This window comes from Mercenaria mercenaria, chromosome 12, assembly GCF_021730395.1.
Source record: "Mercenaria mercenaria strain notata chromosome 12, MADL_Memer_1, whole genome shotgun sequence".
In the NCBI taxonomy this organism is placed as follows: domain Eukaryota; kingdom Metazoa; phylum Mollusca; class Bivalvia; order Venerida; family Veneridae; genus Mercenaria; species Mercenaria mercenaria.
Window position 1 is genome coordinate 57,740,658 of NC_069372.1, and position 27,140 is coordinate 57,767,797.

Below are 27,140 nucleotides of genomic sequence, written 5' to 3' on the forward strand. Positions count from 1 at the left end.
TGACTACATTTCGTGGCCTCAACACGAAACTAGTCCATCTGCTTCTATTTCTATATACAGATAGACTAGTTTCGCATTGAGGCCACGAAAATTTTGAAGGAATCTCAAAGAGGACCATCCAAGTAACATTCCTGTGAAGTTTAGTTGAAATTGGCATTGTGGTTTCAGGGGAGGTGTTTTTTTAGGCGCAGTGGACAATGGATGGATAACAGATCTCCAATAATCCAAAAAGCAAACCACAAGCACTTTGCGCTTAGGTGAGCTAAACACACCCTTTTTTCATAACACAAAACAAAAAATCAACAATGACTCTTCACAGTTTATTTGGTAATTAAGTGAATACATCACTTCACTTGCATCATACGCTCACTAAAATATGGATTTAAGATAATTTGAGCCGTGCCATGAGAAAACCAACATAGTGGGTTTGCGACCAGCATGGATCCAGACCAGCCTGCGCATCTGCGCAGTCTGGTCAGGCTCCATGCTGTTCGCTTTTAAAGCCTATTGGAATTGGAGAAACTGTTAGCGAACAGCATGGATCATGACCAGACTGCGCGGATGCGCAGGCTGGTCTGGATCCATGCTGGTCGCAAAGCCACTATGTTGGTTTTCCCATGGCACGGCTCATTTCATGTTTCCTAACAACCTAGGAATTGGTAAATCCATATCTTACCAAATATATTCACAACATTTATACACCTGGAGTTAAGACAAATTTTTCAAATATTTAAAACAACATTTTTATACACATATTACAGCCAATATTCATAAAAATTCTGATTCATGTAGTTCACTTTATGACCTTATAAAAGTGTTTCTTCTTGTAAAAGTGACTCAGTTACTGCTGAAACTTTCCATGAACATACTTCTTATCATGATTAATCATTACAAAAAAAAAACAAAAAAACATGCAAAGTTTCAGTCAGCACTACAGATCATAAACATTCAGAATCAGAGGTTTAACTTTCATACCCTAAGATGCAAAATTTTCTATTTGCTCCTTTACTGTTAAGACAACATATCTAATACTGAAAACTTTGCACAGATCTATTTCTCATACTTACTGTTGATTGGTAACTTTCACACAGTTTTTATTTTTGCTAATATTTTCAAATAATTCCACTCCTGAATTCAAAATACCGGTATTCATAAATGAGCCGTGCCATGGGAAAACCAACAAAGTGGGTATGCGACCAGCATGGATCCAGACCAGCCTGCGCATCCGCGCAGTCTGGTCAGGATCCATGCTGTTCGCTAATAGTTTCTCCAATTCCAATAGGCTTTAAAAGCGAACAGCATGGAGCCTGACCAGACTGCGCGGATGCGCAGACTGGTCTGGATCCATGCTGGTCGCATACCCACTATGTTGGTTTTCTCATGGCACGGCTCAAATATTAATCTGTATCATGCACTAAACAACTCATGTTTCCACAAATTCTTAACACTACTTGCTAACTATCATGAAATCCCAAAAATAAACTTTGTGTGAAAATTACCAAATCTACAAAATTTACTCTGCAAGCTTTCATTATAACTACTGATGCATAACAAGCAAAGACAGATAAAAAAGAAAACCTTTGCTCTTTCTACTTGTATGCTTTTTTTTTTACTGCAAAGCTATTTAAATACAGGCACAGCACATGACAAGTTCATACCAATTAAGAATACAGCCACTTACACTTACAAGTTGTAAAGGATTTTTTACAAAATGAGATAAATTGAGATATTTACACACTAAGAGAAACATTAAATACTATGTGAGATAAAGTCTATGATAGTCATTAGCACCGAAACCAGCGTTACATTTTGGACATTTTCTTTGTCTAGTTTCATATCTTGTTTTTAAACATTCTAAACAGAACACATGGAAACACTTTGTAAGAACGGCATCTTTTCTATTTACTTTACACGATGGACACGTTAACTGCTCCTAAAAGAAAAAACAAAAAATCATTATTTAAGTTTCATACACCATATTTTCTACTTTTGTATTCTCACCTTAAACACGCAGTTTCATAAATGGGTAATATGCATATTGAACAAGTGGTCATTTATCTTCCATTGAGCTCAAGTCACATTGTCTCAATATTTCATAACTGAGCCACTGCGTATTTTATGCTTTTGTAAATGTTACAGAAACAAGAGCTGTCAATATTGGTGACAAATGCCCCCGAAGCTTGTCCAAGCTACAGTTGTCTGTGCAAAAAAACCCCAACAACATCATTTCGTGACCTTGACACAAGAGACTGGTCATAAGCATAACACACCACAATATGGTTAGCATTTGAATGTGTCAAGCTATTTCTTCAAATCCGTTGATAAATGGCAGAGTTATTGACCAGACAAGAAATATCTTTGATTTCTAAGTGTGACCTTGACCTTGGAGCTAAGGGTTGACACGTTATGTCAATATATAGAACATTTATGCAAAGTAATTAAAAAATCTCTTCATCAATGGCAGAGTTATGGACCAGACAAGAAACAGACAATGTTAACCTTTAACCTTTAAGTGTGACCTTGACCTTAGAGCTAGGGGTCTGTATCTCATGCATGACACATCGTCTCATTGTGGGAAACATTTATGCCAAGAAATTTAAAATCCTTTAATCAATGGCAGAGTTATGGACTGGACATGAAACAGACCCTGTTAAACAATGACTTCTAAGTGTGACCTAGACCTTGGAGCTATAGGTCTGGGTCTTCGCATGACATGTCTCATTATGGTAAACATTTATGCCAAGTTATTTCAAAAGGACAAGAATTTACATGGACGGACAGTGGGATTTTAATACGTCCACGCTCGGGGGCATAAAAACACAAATCAAGGGAGTCCCGACATAACTCTGGTCTTACTGACTGAAATTCAAAATGAAGTCCTAAGTGTGCAACTTCAAATGCTGAAATACACTCCTGTACTATTTCATAGCTTAAGGTCAAATTCTTTTTCTGAGATACAAGTGACACAAACTTCCAAGTCCTTTACACATATTTTTGCATAAAGGCCCATACATGTAGCTCTAGTATTACACTGCGACAAACTTTGCAGTAACAGACGGGCAAAGGCAAATTTAAGTGCCCCGTCCCCACAACAGTTCAGGGAAGGGGACATAAAACCATGTTAAACCTAATCAAAATAAACATAAGCTCTATACTTTACCTTATATTCCTGTATTTCTGCGAGAAGAACTTCATCAGCACCACCTGCCATCTCAATCTTCTTACTTCTCTCCACTTTACGTTGTAACTTAGCTATTTCCTCCTAGAAACATACAAAAGTATGTTGAAATAAATTAAGAAAGCATTAAACTAAGTATATATAAATGAACTTAATTGCAATATCAACTGTAAGTAACGGATATACTGCAGAGCATCTACTTTTCACTATATTTTTATTTCACGTATAACAGCTTTATCTGTATTAAGAATTTGTGACAAGCAGTGTCGTTGTATTAATGAACATAATGATATTTAATATTCATGTTTATTTTAATATTTCTAGTCATCCTGTCTGTGAATACTAGTGTTAATAATAATGCCATAGAGGCTAGAGCAAATACCCTGGAAAACAGGATTGGGACATGAGGTTAATATGAATCTTTTTATTTTATTTTTGTTTGGTTTAACACCTTGAGTGGATTTTTGCTAGATCGGATCTCACCATGCGTGCAAGTGCCGAGTGTGATTCTCCCTGCAAAATCAATGAGAGCCGAATACAAAATCTCAGATCTAGTTACTGTTATAATAACCCTTTTATTATATGCCTCCGCCTTTTTGTTTGGTGTTTTGTTATTGAACGAAATCTTAAATGTTTACTGATGTTAAAATGGAGCTTAATTAAGTTTTTATGTGCACTATTTATAGAACCATGTCAAGTCATGCATATTAATGAAAGTAGTCCGGTAACATACATTACAAAAGATACTATATGTAATTTTTTTCTACCTGTTCATATTTACTTGTGAAATACAAGCCGATTATTTTACAGAAGTTATAGAGGTAAATAATAAAAAGATAAATCCACCTACCTGCATTCTTTTATATTTATACGCCTCTTGTTCAATAGCTCCTGTTTTCTCTGCAACTGCGACCTGCGCCTCTCGTAACTGTGCCTGGTATTTATCAAGATGGAGTTTCAGATCTGCTGCTGTTTGGGCACTCTCTACAGCTTTACGTTTATGAAGTTCTAAAGCTTGTTGTGTTAACCTATAAATGACAGAAAACAAGCTAAGCATAATCTTTCATTTGATATCATATATTTCATTTTTCTGCAGGCTGAGTATTTATAAAACAAGAGGGCCATGATGGCCCTATATATCGCTCACCAGAGTTGATCTCGCCTACTGACCTAGTTTTGACCCCACATGACCAAGAGTTGAACTTGACCTATAGATCATCAAGACAAACATTCTGACTAAATTTCATAAAGATTTAGTTAAAACTGTGGCCTCTAGAGTCTTCACAAGCTTTTCCTTTGATTTGAACGGGTGACCTAGTTTTTGACCCCACATGACCCAGATTCGAAACTGACCTATAGATTATCAAAACATACATTCTGACTAATTCTCATGAGTTTCAAACTTAAATGTGGTCTCTAGAGTGTTGAAAAGATTTTCCTTTGATCTGGCCTAGTGACCTAGTTTTTGACCCCACATGACCCAGATTCAAACTTGATCTAGAAATGATTAAGACAAACATTCTGACCAAGTTTCATAAAGATTGAGTCACAAATGTGGCCTCTTAAGTGTTCACAAGCTTTTCCTTTGATTTGACCAGGTGACCTAGTTTTTGACCCCACATGACCCAGATTCAAACTTGACCTAGAAATTATCAAGCCAAACTTTCTAAGTTTCATAAATATTGGGCCACAACTGTGGCCTCTAGAGTGTTCACAAGCTTTTTCTTTGATTTGACAAGGTGACCTAGTTTTTAATCAAACTTGACCTAGAGATCATCAAGACTAACATTATGACAAAGTTTTATAAAGTTTGGGTCACAAATATGGTCTCTAGAATGTTCACAAGCTTTTACATTGATCTGACCTACTGACCTAGTTTTTGACCCAACATGACCCAGATTCAAATTTGACCTAGAGATCATTGAGACTAACATTCTGATCAAGTTTCTTAAAGATTGGGGCACAAATGTGGTCTCTAGAGCGTTCACAAGCTTTTCCTTTGATCTGATTTACTGACCTAGTTTTTGACCCCACATGACCCAGTTTTGAACTTGACCTAGAGATCATCAAGACTAACATTCTGACCAATTTTATAAAGACTGGGTCACAAATGTGGTCTCTAAGAGTGTTCACAAGCTTTTCCTTTGATCTGATTTACTGACCCAGTTTTGACCCCATATGACCCAGTTTCAAACCTGACCTAGAGATCATCAAGACTAACATTCTGACCAAGATTCATAAAGACTGGGTCAAAAATGTGGTCTCTAGAGTGTTCACAAGCTTTTCCTTTGATCAGACCTACTGACCTAGTTTTTGACCCCACATTACCCAGTTTCCCTAGAGATCATCAAGACTTACATTCTGACCAAGTTTCATAAAGATTGGGTCAAAAATGTGGTCTCTAGACTGTTCAAAAGCTTTTCCTTTGATCTGACCTACTGACCTAGTTATTGATCCCACATGACCCAGTTTAGAACTTGACCTAGAGATCATCAAGACTTAGATTCTGACTAAGTTTCATAAAGATTTAGTCTAAAATGTGGTCTCTATAGTGTTCACAAGCTTTTCCTTTGATCTGACCTACTGACCTAGTTTTTGACCCCACATGACCCGGTTTTGAACATGACCTAGAGATCATCAAGACTAACATTCTGACCAAGTTTCATAAAGATTGGGTCAAAATGTGGTCTCTCTAGACTGTTCACAAGCTTTTCCTTTGATCTGACCTACTGACCTAGTTTTTGACCCCACATGACCCATTTTCAAACTTGAACCAGAGATCATCAAACTAACATTCTGACCAAGTTTCATAAAGTTTGGGGTCACAAATGTGGCCTCTAGAGTGTTCACAAGGCAAATGTTGATGGACGATGGACAATGATCGGTCACATTAGCTCACCTTGAGCACTTTGTGCTCTGGTGAGCTAAAAAAGGAAAAAGAAAAAAATCTGACACCTTTTTCAAAACAGACAGATTTTTCTGAAATTTTGATCATTTGTTGACTTTGACAAATGAATTAAAAATTACCAATAGTAAATATAGGTCAGAGCATTTGATTTCAACAATAATTTTTCACAAGTGCAATATAATGAGTAAAAATTTCAAAATGGAAATGTGAACTTGCATATTCAGAGTTAAAGACACATCTGACAGGCTTTTTTTCTGGCCAAAAGACACATCTGACAGGCTTTTTTTTAGGAAAATGACTTTCAAATCTAATGCTTCATATTAGACCAAGGTAAAAAAGTTTGAATTCATAGGGGAAGAAACTTGAAAACAAGAGCGAACATAAGATTCAAGCAAATCATGTGATTTGGGCAAAATACAACAGGTCAAAAACATGTTTCATGTACAACTAGATGGTGTTTTTGTCACAAAATCATATGTCTCCCCCCTATGTATTTTAAGGATGAAAGTGGGGCATCAGTTTGACCTGTGAAGTCTGGAAATGATTTTTCCATCTTTAGCTCTGCCAGGCATTTTGTGCAGCAAAGCGGAACATGCCGTCGATATGCACAAGAAGGCTTGGTACTGACCACTCCTGTGAAGCAGTTTGACCTGTGAGAAGCTTAATGCGGACAGACGAATGGCAAAGGCAAAACAATATTTCTCCCCCAGCTATGGACACAATTCATTCAATACAATAGCTACTACGTAACGATCCTGGCAGTTTGTCATTAATTTATATAAAGCTAGAAACACAGACAGGAAGATGGTAAAACATTACATTTCTGCACATTTGAAGTCTATAGTATGGTTTTAAATTGCAAAGAAAACAGAGACAAACGACTTCGACAAATAATATATCAATTATTTTCATCCATTTCAAAAATAATGATTATTAACAAGTTGTCACAAGGAGAGAATAAATTGAGTAACTTCATACATATTCCCAGTGGAACATAACCAAGCAATTTATACTTTTATTTGTGGTTTTACACATCTGAGGAAGGCCTCTTCCTGGTGCACTAAATCACAGGAGAATTCTGAGAAAATTGTTTTTGCTTTTGTTGGGATTTATGTCACAGCGGCACAATTTTAAGTCATATGTTAACTTTCAAACATATTGTTGTTGGAGGAAGACCCCAGATGCCACTGCAAACAATTTTGCATCAGCGGGAACCTGAGCAGAACCAACAACCTTGTATAGGCCAGCAGAATGATTTCTTCACATTTAAGAATTCTACAACTCAACAAGGTTTCAAACCCACTCTGAAGATGGGCAATTGATTATATCTAAACCACATGAAAGCCTACTTTTTGATAAACAGTTTTCCTTGATTTCTCTTCAAACTAGTCGTACCTTTGATATCACATACCGTATAACTGGTTATCTCTGCGGGTGCAAATTTTTGCGTTTTGGGCATAAAAAGGGTTAAACTAATTTGTAGAGGGGTTAATTTAATTTCTGCGTTAATCCATGGACAGTTGTTTTTAAAATTTGGACATGGCTCTGTATAGTGAGGTACAAGTTAAAAGGTTAAAATTTATTTCATGCTTTAAAATACAGTAAACCTTTCAAAACAAGGTATTTCAGCAGAACCATTGATTTGCAAATCTTGCTTGAACTATCGCAAACACCAAACTGGCTAAAACAAAATTGATTGTACACGATAAACTGATAAATCTTTTGTACTTTACTCCTAGTGTTACAAATCTTTATCGATAAAAGTTAAGCGAGGGGCTACTAGCGGGATATTTGTATTGATTAAGTAATTTAGAGTACACAGGTAAAAAGAGGCGACAAATGAGCGATCCGATATACGAAACTACAAAATATTTGCGAATTTAATTTTTGCGGCTGGAAGAGACCCGCAAAATATTGCAAAAATTACCTACCCGCAGAAATAACCAGTTATACGGTATTATCCTAAAGAACTCAAAGGCTTGTTATAAGAACTTTTTAAATTTCTAAAATATCACAATAGTGCTAACAACCTATTCTAAACATATATGTGACAACTTCTACACATCATTTGTCTGGATTCATCTTGTGCTTTTTCTTAGATTAGAAAGTTTGCAAGTGGGCGGTGGGTTCTTGGTTGGATTTAACGTCGCACCGACACATGATAGGACATATGGCGACTTTCCAGCTTTAATGGTGGAGGAAGACCCCAGGTGCCCCTCCGTGCATTATTTCATCACGAGCGGGCACCTGGGTAGAACCACCGACCTTCCGTAAGCCAGCTGGATGGCTTCCTCACATGAAGAATTCCGGTGGGTTATTGAGAACTTACAATAATGTATCACTTGTAATGTACCTCCTATACATAAAACATTCTGTTTAACTTAGTATTAAAAAAAAAAAAACATACGCAAGTTCTTTTTCCATGGTCATAATATTATTCTGTAGAACCCTTTCCTTTTCCTCCAATTTTCTGACCACCAGAATCTGGGCCTCAACCTGAGTATGTATTGTTGACACTTGTTCCGCTAAAACCTCCTTCTCTTCTCGCAATAACTTTTGTATCTGATTAGCTTTTATTCTCTGAAAGTATAAAAAAAATTCAAACATGTAAAACAAAGAATCTCTCAAAGCTGATAACTTTAAATTGTTCCATTGCCATCTTTAATGAATCCATTAATTTCATGGGGCACTAACTGTGTCAAATCCACAGAATTTAATCCCAACAAACAAACAAAAAAAAACCCTCCTGTATTAGTTTTTTATTTCAGAAATAATATATCCAAAACACTGATTTGTCATTGAATAAAATCATTGTTGGCAGTTCAGATGCGGAGAAATTATATCAAGAGGGCACAGCCTAAGTGATATAATAATACGCATCTAAACGACAAATAACGATTTTATTCACGAGCAAATCACTTTTTGAGATATATTATTTTGATTCTTACACGTTACCAAGTCCTTGCAATATCCATCAAATATCATGCCTGATTTCTATTGATTTCTTTCCCCGCTATGCTGTCTAACGCTATTTGATGTAATAACTGTGATCTCAGAAAAATGAATTGTTGAATAATAACACAGTTTTCAACCTTCTTTGTTTAATAGGAAAACAACAAGACGTTAGAATTTCTCTTTGCACTCATACAAATCCACAAATTTCAATCCCAACTAATCTGCAATGAAGTTTTATGCCAACAAAATTAAATAATTTCAATCTACCTGAAATGTTTCCTCGTTCTACAATCTCCTGAAAAGATATTTTTTTCTTTACACAATCCATACAAATTCATGATTAATAATTCGCCTTTTCTCACGAAACTTTCAGAATACCTTGACCTTGTGTTTAAGATAGAGCCGTACCAACATTTCAATGTTCATATCTGTATTAATGAAAAGGCCATCCAACTGCTTAATCTAACTTTTTTCGGTCCTATTTTACAAATTTTACACTAATCTGTCAATTTCTTCAGAAAATGTATTTACGTTACCTCTGACATAAGTTTAAAGTTGGCATCATCTTTTTCCCTGAGTTGCTGTAACAGGCGCGTATTCTGCTCCTGCATATCCTCAAATGCCTGCCCTGTCGCATCCATTTCATTCAGTAATACATCTTCTCTCTACAGGCAGAATGTATACATTTAAAACACCACCAGATCAATGTAACACATTTCAAAATTCGTACTTTCATTACTATGTAATTGTAAATAAGCAGTAAAAATGTGATACAGTAAGTTCTAGGAGTATTGATCAAATTATCAAAGCCTCTATGTGATTTATCATCTTGAATATTTAAGTATCTAATATCATATAGATAGTACTACCCATGCTTTTTATTTGATGTACATAGCATACTTCATTCACCTGGTTTCTGCCAAATGTGTCATAACAATAAATTGGTCAAATTACCTAATAAATAGTATAATTTATATAATAACACATTAATCGGGTACTTAAAATATATTGTGTGAAGTCCAAATCTTGCACCACATTGTTACTTGTTGCTCTTTGGCAAAACAAGCAGGTACTCTGCATAGTCAACAGACTGACAATCAAAAGAAAGGGAGAGAATCAACTGAGTATCTTGAACATCAATTTAATTGTTCAGGGCTCGTTGGCTATAATTTCACACCAAAACTGTCATAGGTCATACTGTGACTTTCCAGCTTTTGATACAGGAAAGCTCAATGTGTCCCTATAGGGCATTCTTTTTCATGCTCGGACAGGCCCCTAGGTAGACCCATCCACCTGACAATCATTCAGCCATGCAGCCTCATTGTTTGGGGTGTGAGTTACACTAAAGCAATTACACAAGCTATATTAGTTAAGACCTCATATTCTATTCCGGGGATTTACAGTCAACTTGTCCTTCAGTCAACTTGTTCCATTTTGGTCATTTCCACCTTGATGATTTCAAATTAGTTGAATATCGTTACCTTGATATCAGTTAGCTCGATACTACGGTTAGCACGATGTTTTTTAGTGGGGTCCCGAAATTTCCCCTATATATTTTAATGTAATATTTATCATTACCTCGATATGATTAGCTCGATATTTTGTTTCGCTCGATGAGATTTTTCAGTCCCGTAAATTTACTTGTACTGTTTTTACACCTGGTTTCGTCAATATCACAGCTTGTCAAAAATATTCTTGTTATTTGTAAGGTGTGAAAATCAACATATTGTTGTCCGGCGATGTAATTAATCATAATCAATTTTAGTTTGTGTTTTTGTTATTTTAATATTTAATCCAATTTAAATGTCAGGAAGTTTGCATTTAATTCCCAATAATTAGTCTTATAAGCGGGCAAGCTGTTTTCCAATATAACAACTAATTTGGATGGAACATTTTCCTGTTTGACGGAGTAAAAATCTGCCATTAAGGGTTGAGTAACAATATGCATATTTAACTGGCAAATTTTCATTTGCACAGTCAAAATGACTACTCATCTAGAAACTTTACAGCTGCATTCAGACTTGTTTAAGGAAGGAATAAAAATGTCATTGTTAACACGTATATTTTGAAATATTAAAAAGTTGTATGTATGTACGTACTAATTTATTAAGATGTTTTATTTGTCAATAAAATTAAAATCGTATTTACGTTTTATATTATTTCTTTCCCCTTTCAAACCCTCTGAAAAACGCATTAGATATGATTACAATATAGACGTCTGACACAAGTACAAAATAGTTCAAGACAGTCGATATCGTTACGTCAAACTTCGGATACTTCGATGCAATTTTTACAGTCCCTTGAATATCGAGGTAACGGTATTCGACTGTATTTTGTCCACCATTTTTCGACTCCTCTTTTTTAAACTTATTTTTGTCGAACTTTGCTAGAAAATGACTTCTATCAGTATGATGTGAAGTATGTGTTCTGTAAAATACATTCTGCATAACAATATGAAAATTTCACTATATTTTTTGTTTTATAAATACTCAAATGTATGTAACAAGGAGCTGCATTCAATAAACGCTTGATGCCCCCAGTGGCATCCTCGTCAATAGATTTTGCACCTAAGTCCAAAACGAGGTCAAGGTCAAGGTCAAACTGAGGTCAGGTGATGTTTGAAGATGAGGAATGGTTACAGGTTACATCTGCATTAGTATCAAGTCATTCCAGTAAGGGGTATTAATGCTAGACGAAATGGTCCCATTTGGTTAACCAAAAGATGGCCCATATAAAGCAACATAAGTCCAAAATGAGCTCAAGGTCAAGGTCAAACTGAGGTCGGGTGATGTCTGAAGATGAGGAATGGTCACAGGTTACATCTGTATTAGTATCAAGTCATTCTAGTAAGGGGTATTGATGCTAGCAAAACAGTCCCATTTGGTTAACCTCGTTATGACGGACGAACGGACGGACAGGACAATCACTATATGTCTCCCGCATCAGTAGATGCTGGGGGCATAAAAATGCAGAGTGCATGCCCATTTCATAGCTTAAAGAGTAAAGTTTGCTGGAATATTAGTTTTCTGTTGAAATGACCTAAACAGGAATGAGTTGACTGAATATTTCAAGAGGGGAGATGAAATGACCAAATTTCGGGGACAAGTTGACTGGGGAACTAGTTACCTAGGGGGCGAGTTGACTTTATACCATTCCGAGCATTATTTCTGGCAGGGGAATGCTCTAGGCAGAACCAGCAACTTTTCGCAAGCCATTTTGAGGGCTTCCTCATATGTTGACCCAAGCAGGGATTGCTTTCCAACAAGGTGAGTGGCAAAATGGAAGTGAGCAACCCTCAGTGATCTGTCATAGAAGCTCCCTCAAACTACAAAGTAACAAATCTAACCTGTTTTTGAGTGGCAAGATTCTTCTGTAATTCTGTAATTGTTTCCTCTAATTTCTTGATCTTCCTGAGAGCATCTTCCTCAGCCAGTTTCTTACGTTCCTTTCTCTCTGTCTCCTGCATTTTCTTGATATGTTGTCTCAAATCATCTATCTCTTTGTTCAATCGCTTCTCACAAGCCATCAGCTAAATACAAGTATCAAAGAATTCTAATTTGCAAAAAAGCTCTGCAGCTTTTCAGAAGTCCTTAACATGCAGAAAATTTGTATAGTAGCTGAATATCCATCAATCTATTTAGTTTTGGACTACAAGAAAAACATGTTTCATACCTAAGACAACAAAGTTTTTACAATGTTTCAAGTTTACCATTATTCAGCTTTAATCTTGTATGAAGAAGGCAAAAAAAACACCCCAAATTGAATGACAGATGATCTGCTTACAGTGTCAATCACAGACAAAAGTAATAGAACAACCTCAAACTCATAAAGGCAGGGTAGAAGCATGAACAAAATTATCCTTCTCTCCCCTACCTGTACAAGCATATCTTAACAACTGTCTTCAAATAAATTTCTAGATATCTACTAATCCAAATAAAAAGGAAACAAAAATGTCAGTTAAGCCATTCAACTACATCTTTCAACAATGCTATCAGGATCATTAGCAATATTTCCCTAACACGACCAGAAATTCCCCTCACCCTCCCCCCCCCCGACCCCACCAGAACAAAAGTTAACTGGTTATACCTGAACTTTATCTCTCTGCTCTTTTGGTGCACTTTTGTACATGTCTAACAACAGTTTCAGTTCCTTTTGGTTGTCCTGAGATTTCCTGATAAGAAAAACACAATGGTGATCATTTACATAATCTATGACATATTGTTTCAGCAACATTTTGTATATTCTGCTGAAATATGGTTATTCTATTTCACTTGGATTATTCTCCAAACTTCAGCATAGATAAATTGATAACTGAATTGACAAGATTGAAATTCCAACTTTGCCTTAAGTAAGACTTTGTTTTTTTAAAATAATTTTTGTTTTGAATTACATGCACTTTTGATAGGATTTTGATTTATAGGTCATATAACAACTTTCAAGCTTTTGATGGCGGAGAAAGACCCTAGGTGCCCCTTTGTGTATTATTCCATCATTGGTGGGCACCTGAAAACAGTCGTCAACCTTCCATAAGCCAGCTGAATAGTTTCCTCACGTGACAAATTCAATATCCCAAGCGAGGCTCAAACCCTCATCAGTGAGGTTGAGTGACCTTAACCACTTGGCCATGGAGGTCCTGCCCCCTCTATTATTTCAGGAACAAAGATGCCCAACTTGGGTTTTTAATCCACAGCATTGAGGGGCAAGTATTTCGAAGTTACCTACTTTTTGGCCATAGTGACCACTTAACTACAAGATTTTCTGTGAGATATTTTTAAATATTAGAGCGAAAGTATCTTATATCAAATATATTTTCCCTGGTAAGAAATTAAAAGACAAGAGGGCCATGATGGCCCTATATCGCTCACCTGTTATCAATGCACTTGAGGACAAGAAGGTCCTCAGAAAAAATATCTAAGTCCAAAGGACAGGAACAACAAAGGAAAAAAATTTAACCAAAAAGAAAAAAAAAATTCTAACAAGGTACAGATTGTCAAAAAACACCTAAATTGGAGGTACCCTCCATGTTTTTACCACAGAAAAGTGGTCCGGTTTTTCCCTACAGCCAATAATAAAAAAGTTACTAAAAAAAAGCTATTTATATTAACGTAAAAGGAAGTTATTCAAAAAAAAATTATTGTAAGTGAACAAAAAGAAGGACTGCCAAATAAATCGTTGACATAAATGAAATTTCAAAATCAGTATCTTCATTAGTTACGGAGATATACCCATTTAATTTGAAATAAAGGGAGGTAATTTGACATAAAATCAGTCCATAGTTATCTACCCTGATTGATCGTCCAACTAATGATAATAATGAAATTTCAAATAAGTCCTTAAGTACTTTTGATATAAAACCATTTTTACTACAATCAGTGGAGGAATCAGATATAAAATAAACTCTGGAACCTACGATTGGATCTGATTTTTCATGGAATCCAAGATTTATTGTTGTTTAAGATATTTGGAAGTTTGTATCAAATAAAACCATAAATGAAGTCTCTATATGGCTGCCAAAAGCCAAAATAGCCAATTTGGACCTTCAAGGGGCCATAACTCTGGAACCCATGATGGAATTGGCCAGTTTAAGAAAGGAACCAAGATCTTGTGGTGATACAAGTTGTGTGCAAGTTTGGTTAAAATCAAATCATAAATGAAGTTGCTATTGTGCAGACAAGGTCAAAATAGCTAATTTTGGCCCTTTCCCGGGGCCGTAACTCTGGAACCCATTATGGGATCTGGCCAAAATATCTTTTCACTGCAAAAATCATAAATGAAGCTGCTATTTGTGCAGACAAGGTCAAAATAGCTAAAATTTGGCCCTTCAGGGCCATAACTCTGGAAAACCCCTAATGGAATCCTAGCCAGTTCAAGAAAGAACAAAGATTTTTATAGTGAACAAGTTGTGTGCAAGTTTGGTTTAAAAACAAATCATAAATGAAGCTGCTATTGTGCAGACAAGGTCAAAACAGCTAATTCTGACCCTTTCAGGGGCCATAACTCTGGAACCCATAAAGGGATCTGGCCAGTTCAAGAAAGGAACCAAGATCTTATGGTGATACAAGTTGTGTGCCAGTTTGGTAAAAATCAAATCATAAATTAAAGCTGCTATTGTGCAGACAAAGGGCAAAAATAGCCTGATTTGGCCCTTTCCCGGGGCCATAACTCTGGAAAACCCCTAATGGGATTTGGGCCCGTTCAAGAAAGGGGAAACCCAGATCTTATGGTGATACAAGTTGTGTGCAAGTTTGGTTAAAATAAAATCATAAATGAAACCCCCATCGTGCAGACAAGAAATTGTTTACGGACGGACGACGACGGACGAAGGGTGATCACAAAAGCTCACCTTGTCACTATGTGACAGGTGAGCTAATAAAATAGAAAGACATTTGTTTTACATACAAAATCAAAACACCATATACCCGAGCATACAAATATCCTCTATATAATGCAAATGATATGGAATTTAAGTTAAATGTAACTGCTGTTCAAAGTTTTTGAAAACAAAAAAGATTGAAAATATCATCAATGGATTACAATTAGAATGGAAAAATCTTAATAGCATATTTCCTACTTAACAGAAACATAATTATGTCTTAATCTCTTAATGGAGCACTGATGATGTGAAACACTTCAAATATAGATAATATATTATTGTTTACATTAGTTAAATGTAAGTTCAGTAGAAACATACTTAAGTTGAGCTTTAAGCTCCTTGAATATCTCGGCATCAGTTTTCCCTTTCTCTCTCTCTTTCTCCAAGTCATCATTATCATCATCCTTTGGCAAGACAAATCCATCACCAGCCTCGCCTTTAGGGGATTTCCCCTTACAGGGTTCCGAGGTCGAGGCCGAGCTGTTAGAGTCTTCCGCTGGTTCCTTGACTGTCCCTGTTAGTTCTTGTACCTTCTCTTTCAACTGCAAACATTACAGTTTTACGAATTTTTCATCAAGTGATTTTACATTTCAGCAAGTTCTTTTTGATGTTTATAGTTTGCTATTCAAAGCGGACTGCCTCTTCAATTGACTATTTATCTTGCAAATACAGTATTAATACAATAATTCCAACCAGATCTCAAAACTTCTAGTATGTGAGGACACTTTCCATTATGCAATGTCAAGCTGAATCTAGAATCAATTCAAAGTTCAACAAACAATTTACCTTGTTTATTTCTGCTTGACATTCCTTGACTTTCCGCCTGTTTCTTTGAGCCTCGGCTTTCACCTGCATGCTTTGTTTCTGTAAACTCTGGATCAGGTTCCGCATCTCCTGATTGATAGATCCTGTACGGGGAGATGAAAATATAATCCATTATCATAGTCAAAACCCTATCACATGGCTTTACTAAAACTGCGTTCATATAAAACATCTTGAAATTAAATACTGCCAACAAGAGTATTTTCAGATATTACCCCATATCAAATCTATCCGAAGAGTTCAAACCTCAATCTTGCATCCAAACTGCCCCATTAAAACAAACTTATTTATAAAAGAAATACTTCCAACACAATATTGTTATCAGGAATGAATTGTTGTATGTTTTTTTCCCCATAAGCCAGCCCTATTTCTAATTTAAGTTTTTTTATTAGCTCATCTGATTTTTTGAAAAAAAAATGATGAGTTATTGTCATCACTTGAGCGGTTGTCGTCGTCGGCGTCGGCGTTGCCTGGTTAAGTTTTATGTTTAGGTCAGCTTTTATCCTAAACTATCAAAGCTATTGCTTTGAAACTTGGAATACTCGTTCACCAGCATAAGCTGACCCTGTATAGCAAGAAACATAACTCCATCTTGCTTTTTGCAAGATTTATGGCCCCTTTTGTACTTAGAAAATATCAGATTTCTTGGTTAACTTCTATGTTTAGGTCAACTTTTCTCCAAAACTATCCAAGCTATTGCTTTGAAACTTGGAATACTTGTTCACCATCATAAGCAGACCCTGTACATCAAGAAACATAACTCCATCTGCTTTTTGCAAATTATTGCCCCTTTTGGACTTAGAAAATCCCGTTTTCTTGGTTAAGTTTATGTTTTGGTCAGCTTTTATCCTAAACTATCAAAGCTATTTCTTTAAAACTTGCAACACTTGTTCACCATCATAAGTTGACCCCTGTACAGCAAGAAACATAACTCCATCCCGCTTTTTGCAAGATTTATGGCCCCTTTTGGACTTAGAAAATATCAGATTCTTGGTTAAGTTTTATGTTTAGGTCAACTTTTTCTCTTACACTATCAAAGCTATTGCTTTGAAACTTGCAACACTTGTTGACCATCATAAGCTGACCCTGTACAGCAAGCAACATAACTCCATCCTGCTTTTTGCAATAAGTATTGCCCCTTTTGGACTTAGAAAATCATTTTCTTGGTTGAGTATTATGTTTAAGTCAACTTTTCTCATAAACTATCAAAGCTATTGCTTTAAAACTTGCAAAAGTTTTTCACCATCATAAGTGGACACTGAAACATCAAGAAACATAACTCTACCTGCTTTTTGCAAGAATGATGGCCCTTTTTAGACTTTGAAAATCATGGGTAGGACAAATTTATTTACACAAAAAAAATCAGATGAGCGTCAGCACCCGCAAGGCGGTGCTCTTGTTTATTAATGTCATAAACAAATGAACTGTACTAAACTTCACCAAACCAGAAACAACAGGAAGTCAGCTAACTGGCTGCTTAAGACAAGTGGCTTTTAAATACAGATGGTCATTAAAGCAAATTCAAGTGTGGAATTACCTGTTTGTTCGTGAGCAGCAAGGGTCTGTTCAAATTCTATCCTCAACATCTCGTAGGCTTTCCGTACCTGACCTAGGGCATCTTCTAATTGTATTACCTCTGTTCTCAATTTCTTCTGATTCATCAATTCATCACTCTGTCAAAATGCATCATCATAAGTAAATATTACAGTACACACATGTCTATTCATTTTGTCTTCTATTTGTTTTGATCACTTGATGGGTTTAACGCCACTTTTCAACAGTATTTCACTTATGCAGTGGCAAACAAGTAGCCAGTGTTCCTGGATTCTGTACCAAGTAACTGACAACATCTTTACAGGATTCAGAAAGGAGAATGAATGACTTAAGACAATATCTTATGACAAGCCACCACAGAAGACATGCATCATGCACTGAGACTGAAATCGCAAGCTATCAATTTATAGCCATGTGATCTGTACCAAGGGGTAAGACTATTTTCTATAAATTTTAAATATATGTATTGAGGCTCTAATTTAACTGCCAAACACATACATGTATTTTTGGCAACTTCAGGTATTTTAAAACATTAAAAGAAAGTTTCATTGTGCATATTTCTTGAAAATGATCCATCATTAATGAAATAAAAAAAAGCTTCATTAAATCATGTGATGAAATTTAAATCTATGACTGATGGAAAAAACATGTAAAATGAGTGAACCTGTCAACAAAGTTGTAACTTCCACATCTTCCATACAAGCTTAATCAAGGAAAATTTGGGCTGAAATTTCAATTTCAACTTTTACCCATTACTTGCACACAGTCCAGAAAGCTGCTACTGAAAGTTTGAGTTTTGTATATTTTCAACTCGAGACCATCAATATGCATGAAAACCCTAATAATAGAATCAAAATTCAACTCTTACTTCCATCTGTTCTATCTGTCTGAGGTGAGCATTTTTGTTGGTGAGAACAAGAGTTTTGGACTCGTCAAGCTGCGTCTTCATCTGTAGACTCTCGTTGTAGAGAACCGAGAACTGCGATTGTAAACATTTATACTCTGTTGTCTCCACTATCACACTCTCGGGTAGATGTTGTAACTGAAGAATTCACAAGATGTGAGATGCATATTCAAATTCTATTTTTAAATATAATTAATTGAGAAGAATATCTGAAATTAACCAATCTCTCTCAAATTAAGTTCCAAGGAAAATCATTGCTAGATGAGTCAACCCTACACCAATCTTCAGGTTAAATAACTTACACCATATCAAAATTCTCTGCTCTTTTTTATGTTTGCCCCCGAAGCAAATTTAAGAGAGGTTTCTGTTTGGGGCACTGGTAAGTATCACCTGCCCCTTGACAATGTGGGTATAACTCTGCTATGGATGCAAAATAAGTAAAAAGGATTCATTATTCTAGGCCATATACTTTTTGAGCTATGAGCATCACAAACAAAACTAGAATGTGTTTCAAGGACACAGGGTGTGCCCCCCAATGGTACATTTGTCACAAATAAGGGGAAATAATGTTTGCATTCTTAATTGGGTATAGCCTCAAAAAAAAAAATTATGAAAAGGATTCATTATTCATACCATATACTTTTGAGCTATGAGCATCACAAACAAAAAATCCACTATTTTGGCTATTTAAAGGGCCATAACTCCATAATAAACATTAAGATTCTCAAGAAGAATGCCAAGTGTGCAAGGTCACATTATGATAAAGACTCAAGCAAGGTTTCATGGGAATTAACCCTTAATACTTTTTTAGTTAGGCACTTAATTAGGTGAAAAAGTGCATTTTTTTACTATTTTAGGGGCCATAACTTTAAAAATAGGGGGAGAAGCCAGCAAATAAGAGGTGTGCAAGTTCATATCATGATAAAGACTCATGTAAGTTTTCATCCATTTATATCATATACTTTTTAAGCTAGATGCATCATGTGCATTTTTGACAATTTCAGGGGCCACAACTCTGAAAATAGGGGGCCGAGGCACACAAAAAATAGGAGGTGCACAAGTTCATATCATGATAAAGACTCCTGCAAAGTTTGATCAATTTATATGTAATACTTTTGAGTTAAGCGCGTCACAAGGTGAAAATGTGCATTTTTTACTATTTCAGGGGCCATAACTCTATATATAGGGGAGTGATTTAGATGAAAAATAGGAAGTGCGCAAGTTCATATGATGATAAAGACTCATGCAAGGTTTAATCAATTTATATGTAATACTTTTTGAGCTAGGCGTGTCACAAGGTGAAAATGTGCATTTTTTACCATTTCAGGGGCCATAACTCTGGAAATAGGGGGCAGACCCAGATCAAAAATAGGAAGTACACAAGTGCATATCATGATTAAGACTCATGCAAGGTTTCATTAATTTATATCAAATACTTTTTGAGCTAGGTGTGTCACAAGGTGAAAATGTGCATTTTTGACTATTTCAGGGGCCATAACTCTAAAAATAGGGGGCGGAGCCAGACGAAAAATAGGAGGTGCGCACGTTCATATCATGATAAAGACTCACACAAGGTTTCATCAATTTATATCAAACACTTTTTGAGCTAGGCGCGTCACGAACTTCGGACGGACGCACAGACGCATGGACGAACGGACGGACGGATGCACGGACAAGAGAAAATCTATATGCCCCCACCACTCATGGGAGGGTGGGCACAAAAATCCACTATTTTGGCTATTTCAAGGGCTGTAACCCTATAATAAGCACTAAGATTCTCAAGAAGAATGCCAAGTGCGCAAGGTCACATCATAATAAAGACTCAAGCATGGTTTCATGAATTTACATCAAATACTTTTTGAGCTATGCACATAATTAGGTGAAAATGTTCATTTTTTGACTATTTCAGGGGCCATAACTCTGAAAATAGAGGGCGGAGGCAGACAGAAAATAGGAGGTTCGCAAGCTCATATCATGATAAATACTCATGCAAGGTTTAATCAATTTATATGTAATACCTTTTGAGCTAGGTATGTCACAAGGTGAAAATGTGCATTTTTGACTATTTCAGGGGCCATAACTCTAAAAATAGGGGGCGGACCCAGATGAAAAAAAGGAGGTGCACAAGTTCATATCATGATAAAGACTCATGCAAGGTTTAATAAATTAATATAAAACACTTTTTGAGCTAGGCGCATCTCAAGGTGAAAATGTGCATTTTTGACTATTTCAGGGGCCATAACTCTGAAAATAGGGAGGGGACCCAGATGAAAAACAGGAGGTGCACAAGTTCATATCATGATTAAGACTCATGCAAGGTTTCATGAATCTATGTCAAATACTTTTTGAGCTACACTTGTCACAAGGTGAAAATGTTCATTTTTGACTATTTCAGGGGCCATAACTCTGGACATAGGGGGCAGAGCCAGACGAAAAATAGGAGATGCACAAGTTCATATCATGATAAAGACTCATGCAAGGTTTCATAAAATTTATATCGAATACTTTTTTAGCTAGACTCATCATGAACTTCAGACGGACAGACAAGAGCAAATCTATATGCCCCCACTACTCATTGGAGGGGGGGGGGCCAATAGAAAAAAAGCCAATAAAATATGAGAAACATTGTTTCTTTAAAAAAAAACTACAAAAATAATAATTTTGCATCCACTATTCCACCTGTATATTCCTTTAAATAATACATACATCTAGTTTGAGTTGTTCAATATCTTTCAGCGCTTTCTGATGATCTTTCTGCAGTTTCTCTAACTCTGCAAGTCTGTTTGAAGCCAGATCTTTTTGTTCTTCCAGATCAGATATTATCTCATCAAACTGTAAAAGAGAGTAGGAACATGCCATGAACATTTATTTCCCCTGAATGTTTACCAGTTAGAAAATGCAATTAAGGAACCAAATCTGGGATGTTAAAAGTTAATCCGAAATTAATAGTAATTCAATTTTCTTTTCCCCAGTAGGCTCAAAGGTTTCTTAAACATGAAGCCACAGCTGACAAGGTAAGACAGGGTTTATAAGCTCATGTGACCTTTGAACCAAATGAACAGAAAAGTATACAAGGCTATCAAGGAAATAAAGCAACAGGCTTTTGTGAATTTGAAAGTCAGTTTAAATGTGAAACGTAACAAAAGTTATAGAAATTTAAACATGATCACAAACTTTGATACCAAGAAGTCTTTTCATATAATCTGATTGACAGGTTTACAACTAAATTCCATTCCAAAATCTCACCTTATTTTTGGAGACGCCAGTTACAGATTTTCCACCCTCAAGCTGGATGACATTTTTATCCTCATATGTCTGTAGTTTCTGAAAGGCATCTGAGAGGTAACGATCGAGTTTCTCCGCTCGCTGAGATGACACCTGATAGTTGTACTCGAGATCCTCACTCTGATTCTTCAACTCAGCAATCTCAGTTTCTGCTGCAGTCAGCTTGTCCTGAAGTTCAGCTACCTGGAAAAACATTATTCGAACCTCAGTATTTTACAGCATTTAAGTTTTTGTCTGGCTGTCAATATGCTATTTCTATTCAATTGTATGTTTTAATAAACTCATTTTTAATTGTAAAGCCTACTAATATATAACCGGTGAATTGTTATATATATTTATGATATGTACTTATTGAATGGCTAATAGTTCTGAAAATTGACCTTCAAGCCATTCATTAATCCTTACCCTGCTAAATTTCTATAATGAACTTGTCCATCATTCAATCTGGGCAGTACCATTTATTATGTGAAGGGGTGTTCACTGAAAATTTACTGTCTGAATAGTGAACAGTGCAGACCATGATCAGACTGCATGGATGTGCAGGCTGATCTTGGTCTGCACTGGTCGCAAAGGCAGAATCACTTGCCGCTAGCAGGCTAAAGGTTAAGTAATTTATAACAAAACATCATCAGAATTTAATTTTCATTTTTATCTTTAAATCTTTGAAATTATTTGCCCAGTAATCATGTGCTGAATAGTGACCAGGCATGCAGCGCAAACGATGGACTGTGATTTATAAAAGGAGTTATGTTATAAATTTAAATGTACAATTATTATTGCTATTAACACCCTATGAGGTTAAAAAATTAGTGAAAGTTATAGGGCAATAAAAGTCCTACTAAAGCTTCCGAAACTAGCTTGATAGGGAATATTTCAGACTTCGGGTTAGAGGGCATGCAGTTATATTGCATGACATGGCAAATGTACTGTAAGAAAATTTGACTTGTCAATGAAAGTTATATCCCAGTTAAATTTTCTTAAATATCTTTTTCCCGTTTAAGTTTTTGTTGGTAACCTGTAGTGTTAAGAACAAAGGTGTTCTGTCAAAACTTCAGAAACTGTTAAGACTAACTGACCAATGATTATTTTTTTTATAATAACAGCATAAAAACAAGTATCTGTACATAATCCACTTTTTGACTAAATCCCTAACAACTAAGTCAAAACACCAACTTTGAGAGTATTCTCATGATGTCTCTGGTGTAGGTCGGTAACCATGTTATGAAGCCGCTTATTTTCAGCCTGCAGTTCCTGTAATTCATCCTTCATTGCTCTAACTGACAGTGGACTTGAAGGTTTCTCCTCAACTTTGACCTCTGCTGTATCCATTGGTTCATCCTTGACCTCTGGTTTCACCTCTGCTGGCTGCTCACCCTCGTTCTTAACATCCTTTGTCTCTTCAGCAGTTCCTGCAATACAAGAGCATTTAGTTTTCTGTTATGCTGGGTTTTAAACTATTAATCTGAATAAGACACTTAAGGTCATATGGAGACATTCCAAGCCAAATGTCAACTTTCCAAGCCAAATGTCAACTTTCCAAATGTCAACTTTCCAAGCCAAATGTCAACTTTCCAAGCCAAATGTCAACTTTCCAGGCCAAATGTCAACTTTCCAGGCCATATGTTGACTTTCCAGGTCATGTAACAGCCTTTTAGCATTAATAGTTGAGGAAGAACATAGCTGCCCCATCCAGGCATTATTTCGGACATGAAAGGCACCTTGGTAGAAATAATGACCTGGATGATTTACTAACACAACGAATAAAACATCTCATTCTGACTAGAGCAATGCTCTAACCTGCTGAGGTTCACTTATGTCAGAGGCAATCGAGCATGAAATGCGACTTATTTTGCAAGCTCAAGATATAAGCTATTAACATTTTAAATGTCTCAAAGGGCGGTAGAAGGATCTTGTTGAATTTTTAAAATATCTGCATAAATCAGCTAAAAAATCAACGAATGGGAAAATAACACAATGTGCACAACTAGGCTTGGCAACAATTCTTCTTAAGAAGTTTGGTGTAAATTCAAACGGTGGTGTCAGGGCAGTTGCATGGACAAAATTTGTGAAATATAGACATACGGACTGCACTTATCAACAACTACGTGTGGCAGACATAAAAACTGTTTCTTTTCTAAGTCATAGCAATGCTTTAACATGTCCTGCATGGACTGGTACTAATTCAAGCTCGTATTACCCTCTTTATAAAGAGAAACACTTCAAAACTGTTAAAATATCTTTCCAATGATTAAAAAAAAACATAGGGAAGTGACCTAAACCGATCATGCCGCAATTTTTAATTTCCACATTAATATTCTCTATTTTCTGAGAGAAACTCACTTTTTGTGAGATTAATTGGCACTAATTTGGCAGGCTAAGCTTTCTCAGCCAATACCAAGCACTCCATATTGCACTAGTTTTAGTTAGTTTTCCCAGACAGCAATCCAAAACTGACCACATTAGCCTCTCATTCTATAGACAAATTACACAAAACCAAATATGTGTTCAATTAAACCTACCTGCTGCTGGTTCAGATTTTACTTCTGTCCCTTCAGTTGGCTCCACATTAGGCTTCACATCTTCAGGCTCAGTTTTCACATCAGTAGTTGATGTCGAAGATTCTTCTGGCTCTTTTGGTTCCTTTTTTATATCAACCTCAGACTTGATGGGGGAAATTTCTGGTATGGCAATATCTGTACTCACCAACTCTGATGCCATTTCTTCTTCCTGTCAATAAAAGTACAGTAATATTGTTTGTTTGATTTATTAATAAGCCATTTTTTAAGAAGTATTTCAGAGAGGTGATTAACCAAGACTTGTGTTCATAGATTTTGAAATAATATTATCTTGTCCTCCACAAGAAACTAGGTTCCAAATATGAATGCAGAATCAGAGCAGGAGGCCGACAAATGATTTAAGATAACTGATAATTGATGTGTGAATGTCCTCTGTGTAATCACAGTGAGCATACACCTCATACAGGGATTGAACTCAAAATCTCTCAAGCTCTATATTTTCAATCTGAGCTCACATGTGGGCTGCTAAGAACATAGCTTAAAACTATACAGTCAACTTATAAGGGTAATTTCTTGCTGGGAATTTGAGGAATTAATTCTTACTGCACTGTCATATGCCAATGATAATTTCTTCCTACTTTTTCACCCAAGTTAACACCTGTACAGGCCATAATTGAATATGACATGTTTTTTTATCGTTTTCCGTCCCACAAGATTCTAGCATTTTCACCATTTAAAGGTGGTCACACGGTGACCCACTATTTTTCTGTAGAGGGTCAGCATCTTGCACGTTGGGATAAGACTAACAAGAGGACCATGATGGTCCTGAATCGCTCACCTGTCCTCACATGACCCAGTTTTAAACCGAGTATGACATTGTTTTTTCTATTATTTGACACTGTGACCTAGATTTTGAGCTCATGTGACCCAGTGTTGAATATGACCTAGATATCATCAAGATAAAAATTCTAACCAATTTTCATGAAGTTCCATTGAAAAATATGGCCTCTAGAGAGGTCACAAGGTTTTATATTATTTGACCTACTGACCTAGTTATTGACAGCATGTGACCCAGTTTCGAACTTGACCTAGATATCATCAAGGTGAACATTCTGACCAATTTTCATGAAGATCCATTCAAAAGTATGGCCTCTAGAAAGGTCACAAGGTTTTTCTATTTTTTGACCTACTGACCTAGTTTTTGACAGCAGTTGACCCAGTTTCAACCTTACTTAGATATCATCAAGATGAACAATCAGACCAACTTTCATACAGATCCAATGAAAAATATAGCCTCTAGAGAGGTCACAAGGTTTTTTTTATTATTTGACCTACTGACCTAGTTATTGACAACATGTTACCAAGTTTCAAACTTGACCTAGATATCATCAAGATGAACATTCTGACTTACTTTCACGAAGATCCATTGAAAAGTATGGCCTCTAGACAGGTCACAAGGTTTTTCTATTTTTAGACCTACTGACCTAGCTTTTGAACGCAGTTGACCCAGTTTCAAACTTGACCTAGATATCATCAAGATGAACATTCTGACCAACTTTCATAAAGATCCCATGAAAAATATGGCCTCTACAGAGGTCACAAGGTTTTTTTGTTATTTGACCTACTGACCTAGTTATTGAAGGCATGTGACCCAGTTTCGAACTTGACCTAGATATCATCAAGGTGAACATTCTGACCAATTTTCATGAAGATCCATTCACAAGTATGGCCTCTAGAGAGGTCACAAGGTTTTTCTATTTTTAGACCTACTGGCCTAGTTTTTGATTGCAGCTGACCCAGTTTCAAACTTGACCTAGATATCAAGATGAACAATCAGACCAACTTTCATACAGATCCCATGAAAAATATGGCCTCTAGAGAGGTCACAAGGTTTTTTTATTATTTGACCTACTGACCTAGTTTTTGAGGGCACGTGACCCAGTTTCAAACTTGACCAAGATATCATCAAGGTGAACATTCTGACCAACTTTCATGAAGATCCATTGAAAAGTATGGCCTCTAGAGAGGTCACAAGGTTTTTCTATTTTCAGGCCTACTGACCTAGTTTTTGACTGCAGTTGACCCAGTTTCGATCCTGATATAGATATAATCAAGATGAACATTCAGACCAACTTTCATACAGATCCCATGAAAAATATGGCCTCTAGAGAGGTCACAAGGTTTTTTTATTATTTGACTACTGACCTAGTTTTTGATGGCACGTGACCCAGTTTCAAACTTGACCTAGATATCATCAAGGTGAACATTCTGACCAACTTTCATGAAGATCCATTGAAAAGTATGGCCTCTAGAGAGGTCACAAGGTTTTTCTATTTTTAGGCCTACTGACCTACTTTTTGACCGCAGTTGACCCAGTTTCGAACTTGACCTAGATATCATCAAGATGAACATTCTGACCAACTTTCATAAAGATCCCACGAAAAATGTGACCTCTAGAGTGGTCACAAGCAAAAGTTTACGCATGCACGCACGGATGCAGGAAGCTGCGCGATCACAAAAGCTCACCTTGTCACTATGTGACAGGTGAGCTAAAAATAGATGGTGATAAACAAATCAATTATTTGGTTTATTAGTGAACCTGCCCATTATATGATAACCAAGGCAACTCGACTAATGCCTCATCT

The 27,140-nt window shown here is 36.2% G+C and overlaps 1 protein-coding gene across 1 annotated transcript in view; it reads right to left on the bottom strand.

Annotated features, from left to right (window-relative positions):
• Window positions 1-306: 306 nt before the first annotated feature.
• Window positions 307-27,140, bottom strand: part of LOC123533795 (E3 ubiquitin-protein ligase Bre1-like) — a 37,861-nt gene continuing 11,027 nt past the window's right edge. The window contains exons 6-20 of the mRNA XM_045315672.2: window positions 24,499-24,706; window positions 23,153-23,388; window positions 21,941-22,162; window positions 21,401-21,526; window positions 18,659-18,832; window positions 17,774-17,909; window positions 16,201-16,322; window positions 15,733-15,956; window positions 13,128-13,212; window positions 12,388-12,570; window positions 9,578-9,706; window positions 8,494-8,666; window positions 4,029-4,206; window positions 3,161-3,262; window positions 307-1,933 (exon numbers count right to left, since the gene is read on the bottom strand). Of these exons, the coding sequence (XP_045171607.2) occupies window positions 1,757-1,933; window positions 3,161-3,262; window positions 4,029-4,206; window positions 8,494-8,666; window positions 9,578-9,706; window positions 12,388-12,570; window positions 13,128-13,212; window positions 15,733-15,956; window positions 16,201-16,322; window positions 17,774-17,909; window positions 18,659-18,832; window positions 21,401-21,526; window positions 21,941-22,162; window positions 23,153-23,388; window positions 24,499-24,706 (2,475 nt within the window). The 3' untranslated portion in view covers window positions 307-1,756. The remainder of the gene's footprint in view (window positions 1,934-3,160; window positions 3,263-4,028; window positions 4,207-8,493; window positions 8,667-9,577; window positions 9,707-12,387; window positions 12,571-13,127; window positions 13,213-15,732; window positions 15,957-16,200; window positions 16,323-17,773; window positions 17,910-18,658; window positions 18,833-21,400; window positions 21,527-21,940; window positions 22,163-23,152; window positions 23,389-24,498; window positions 24,707-27,140) is intronic.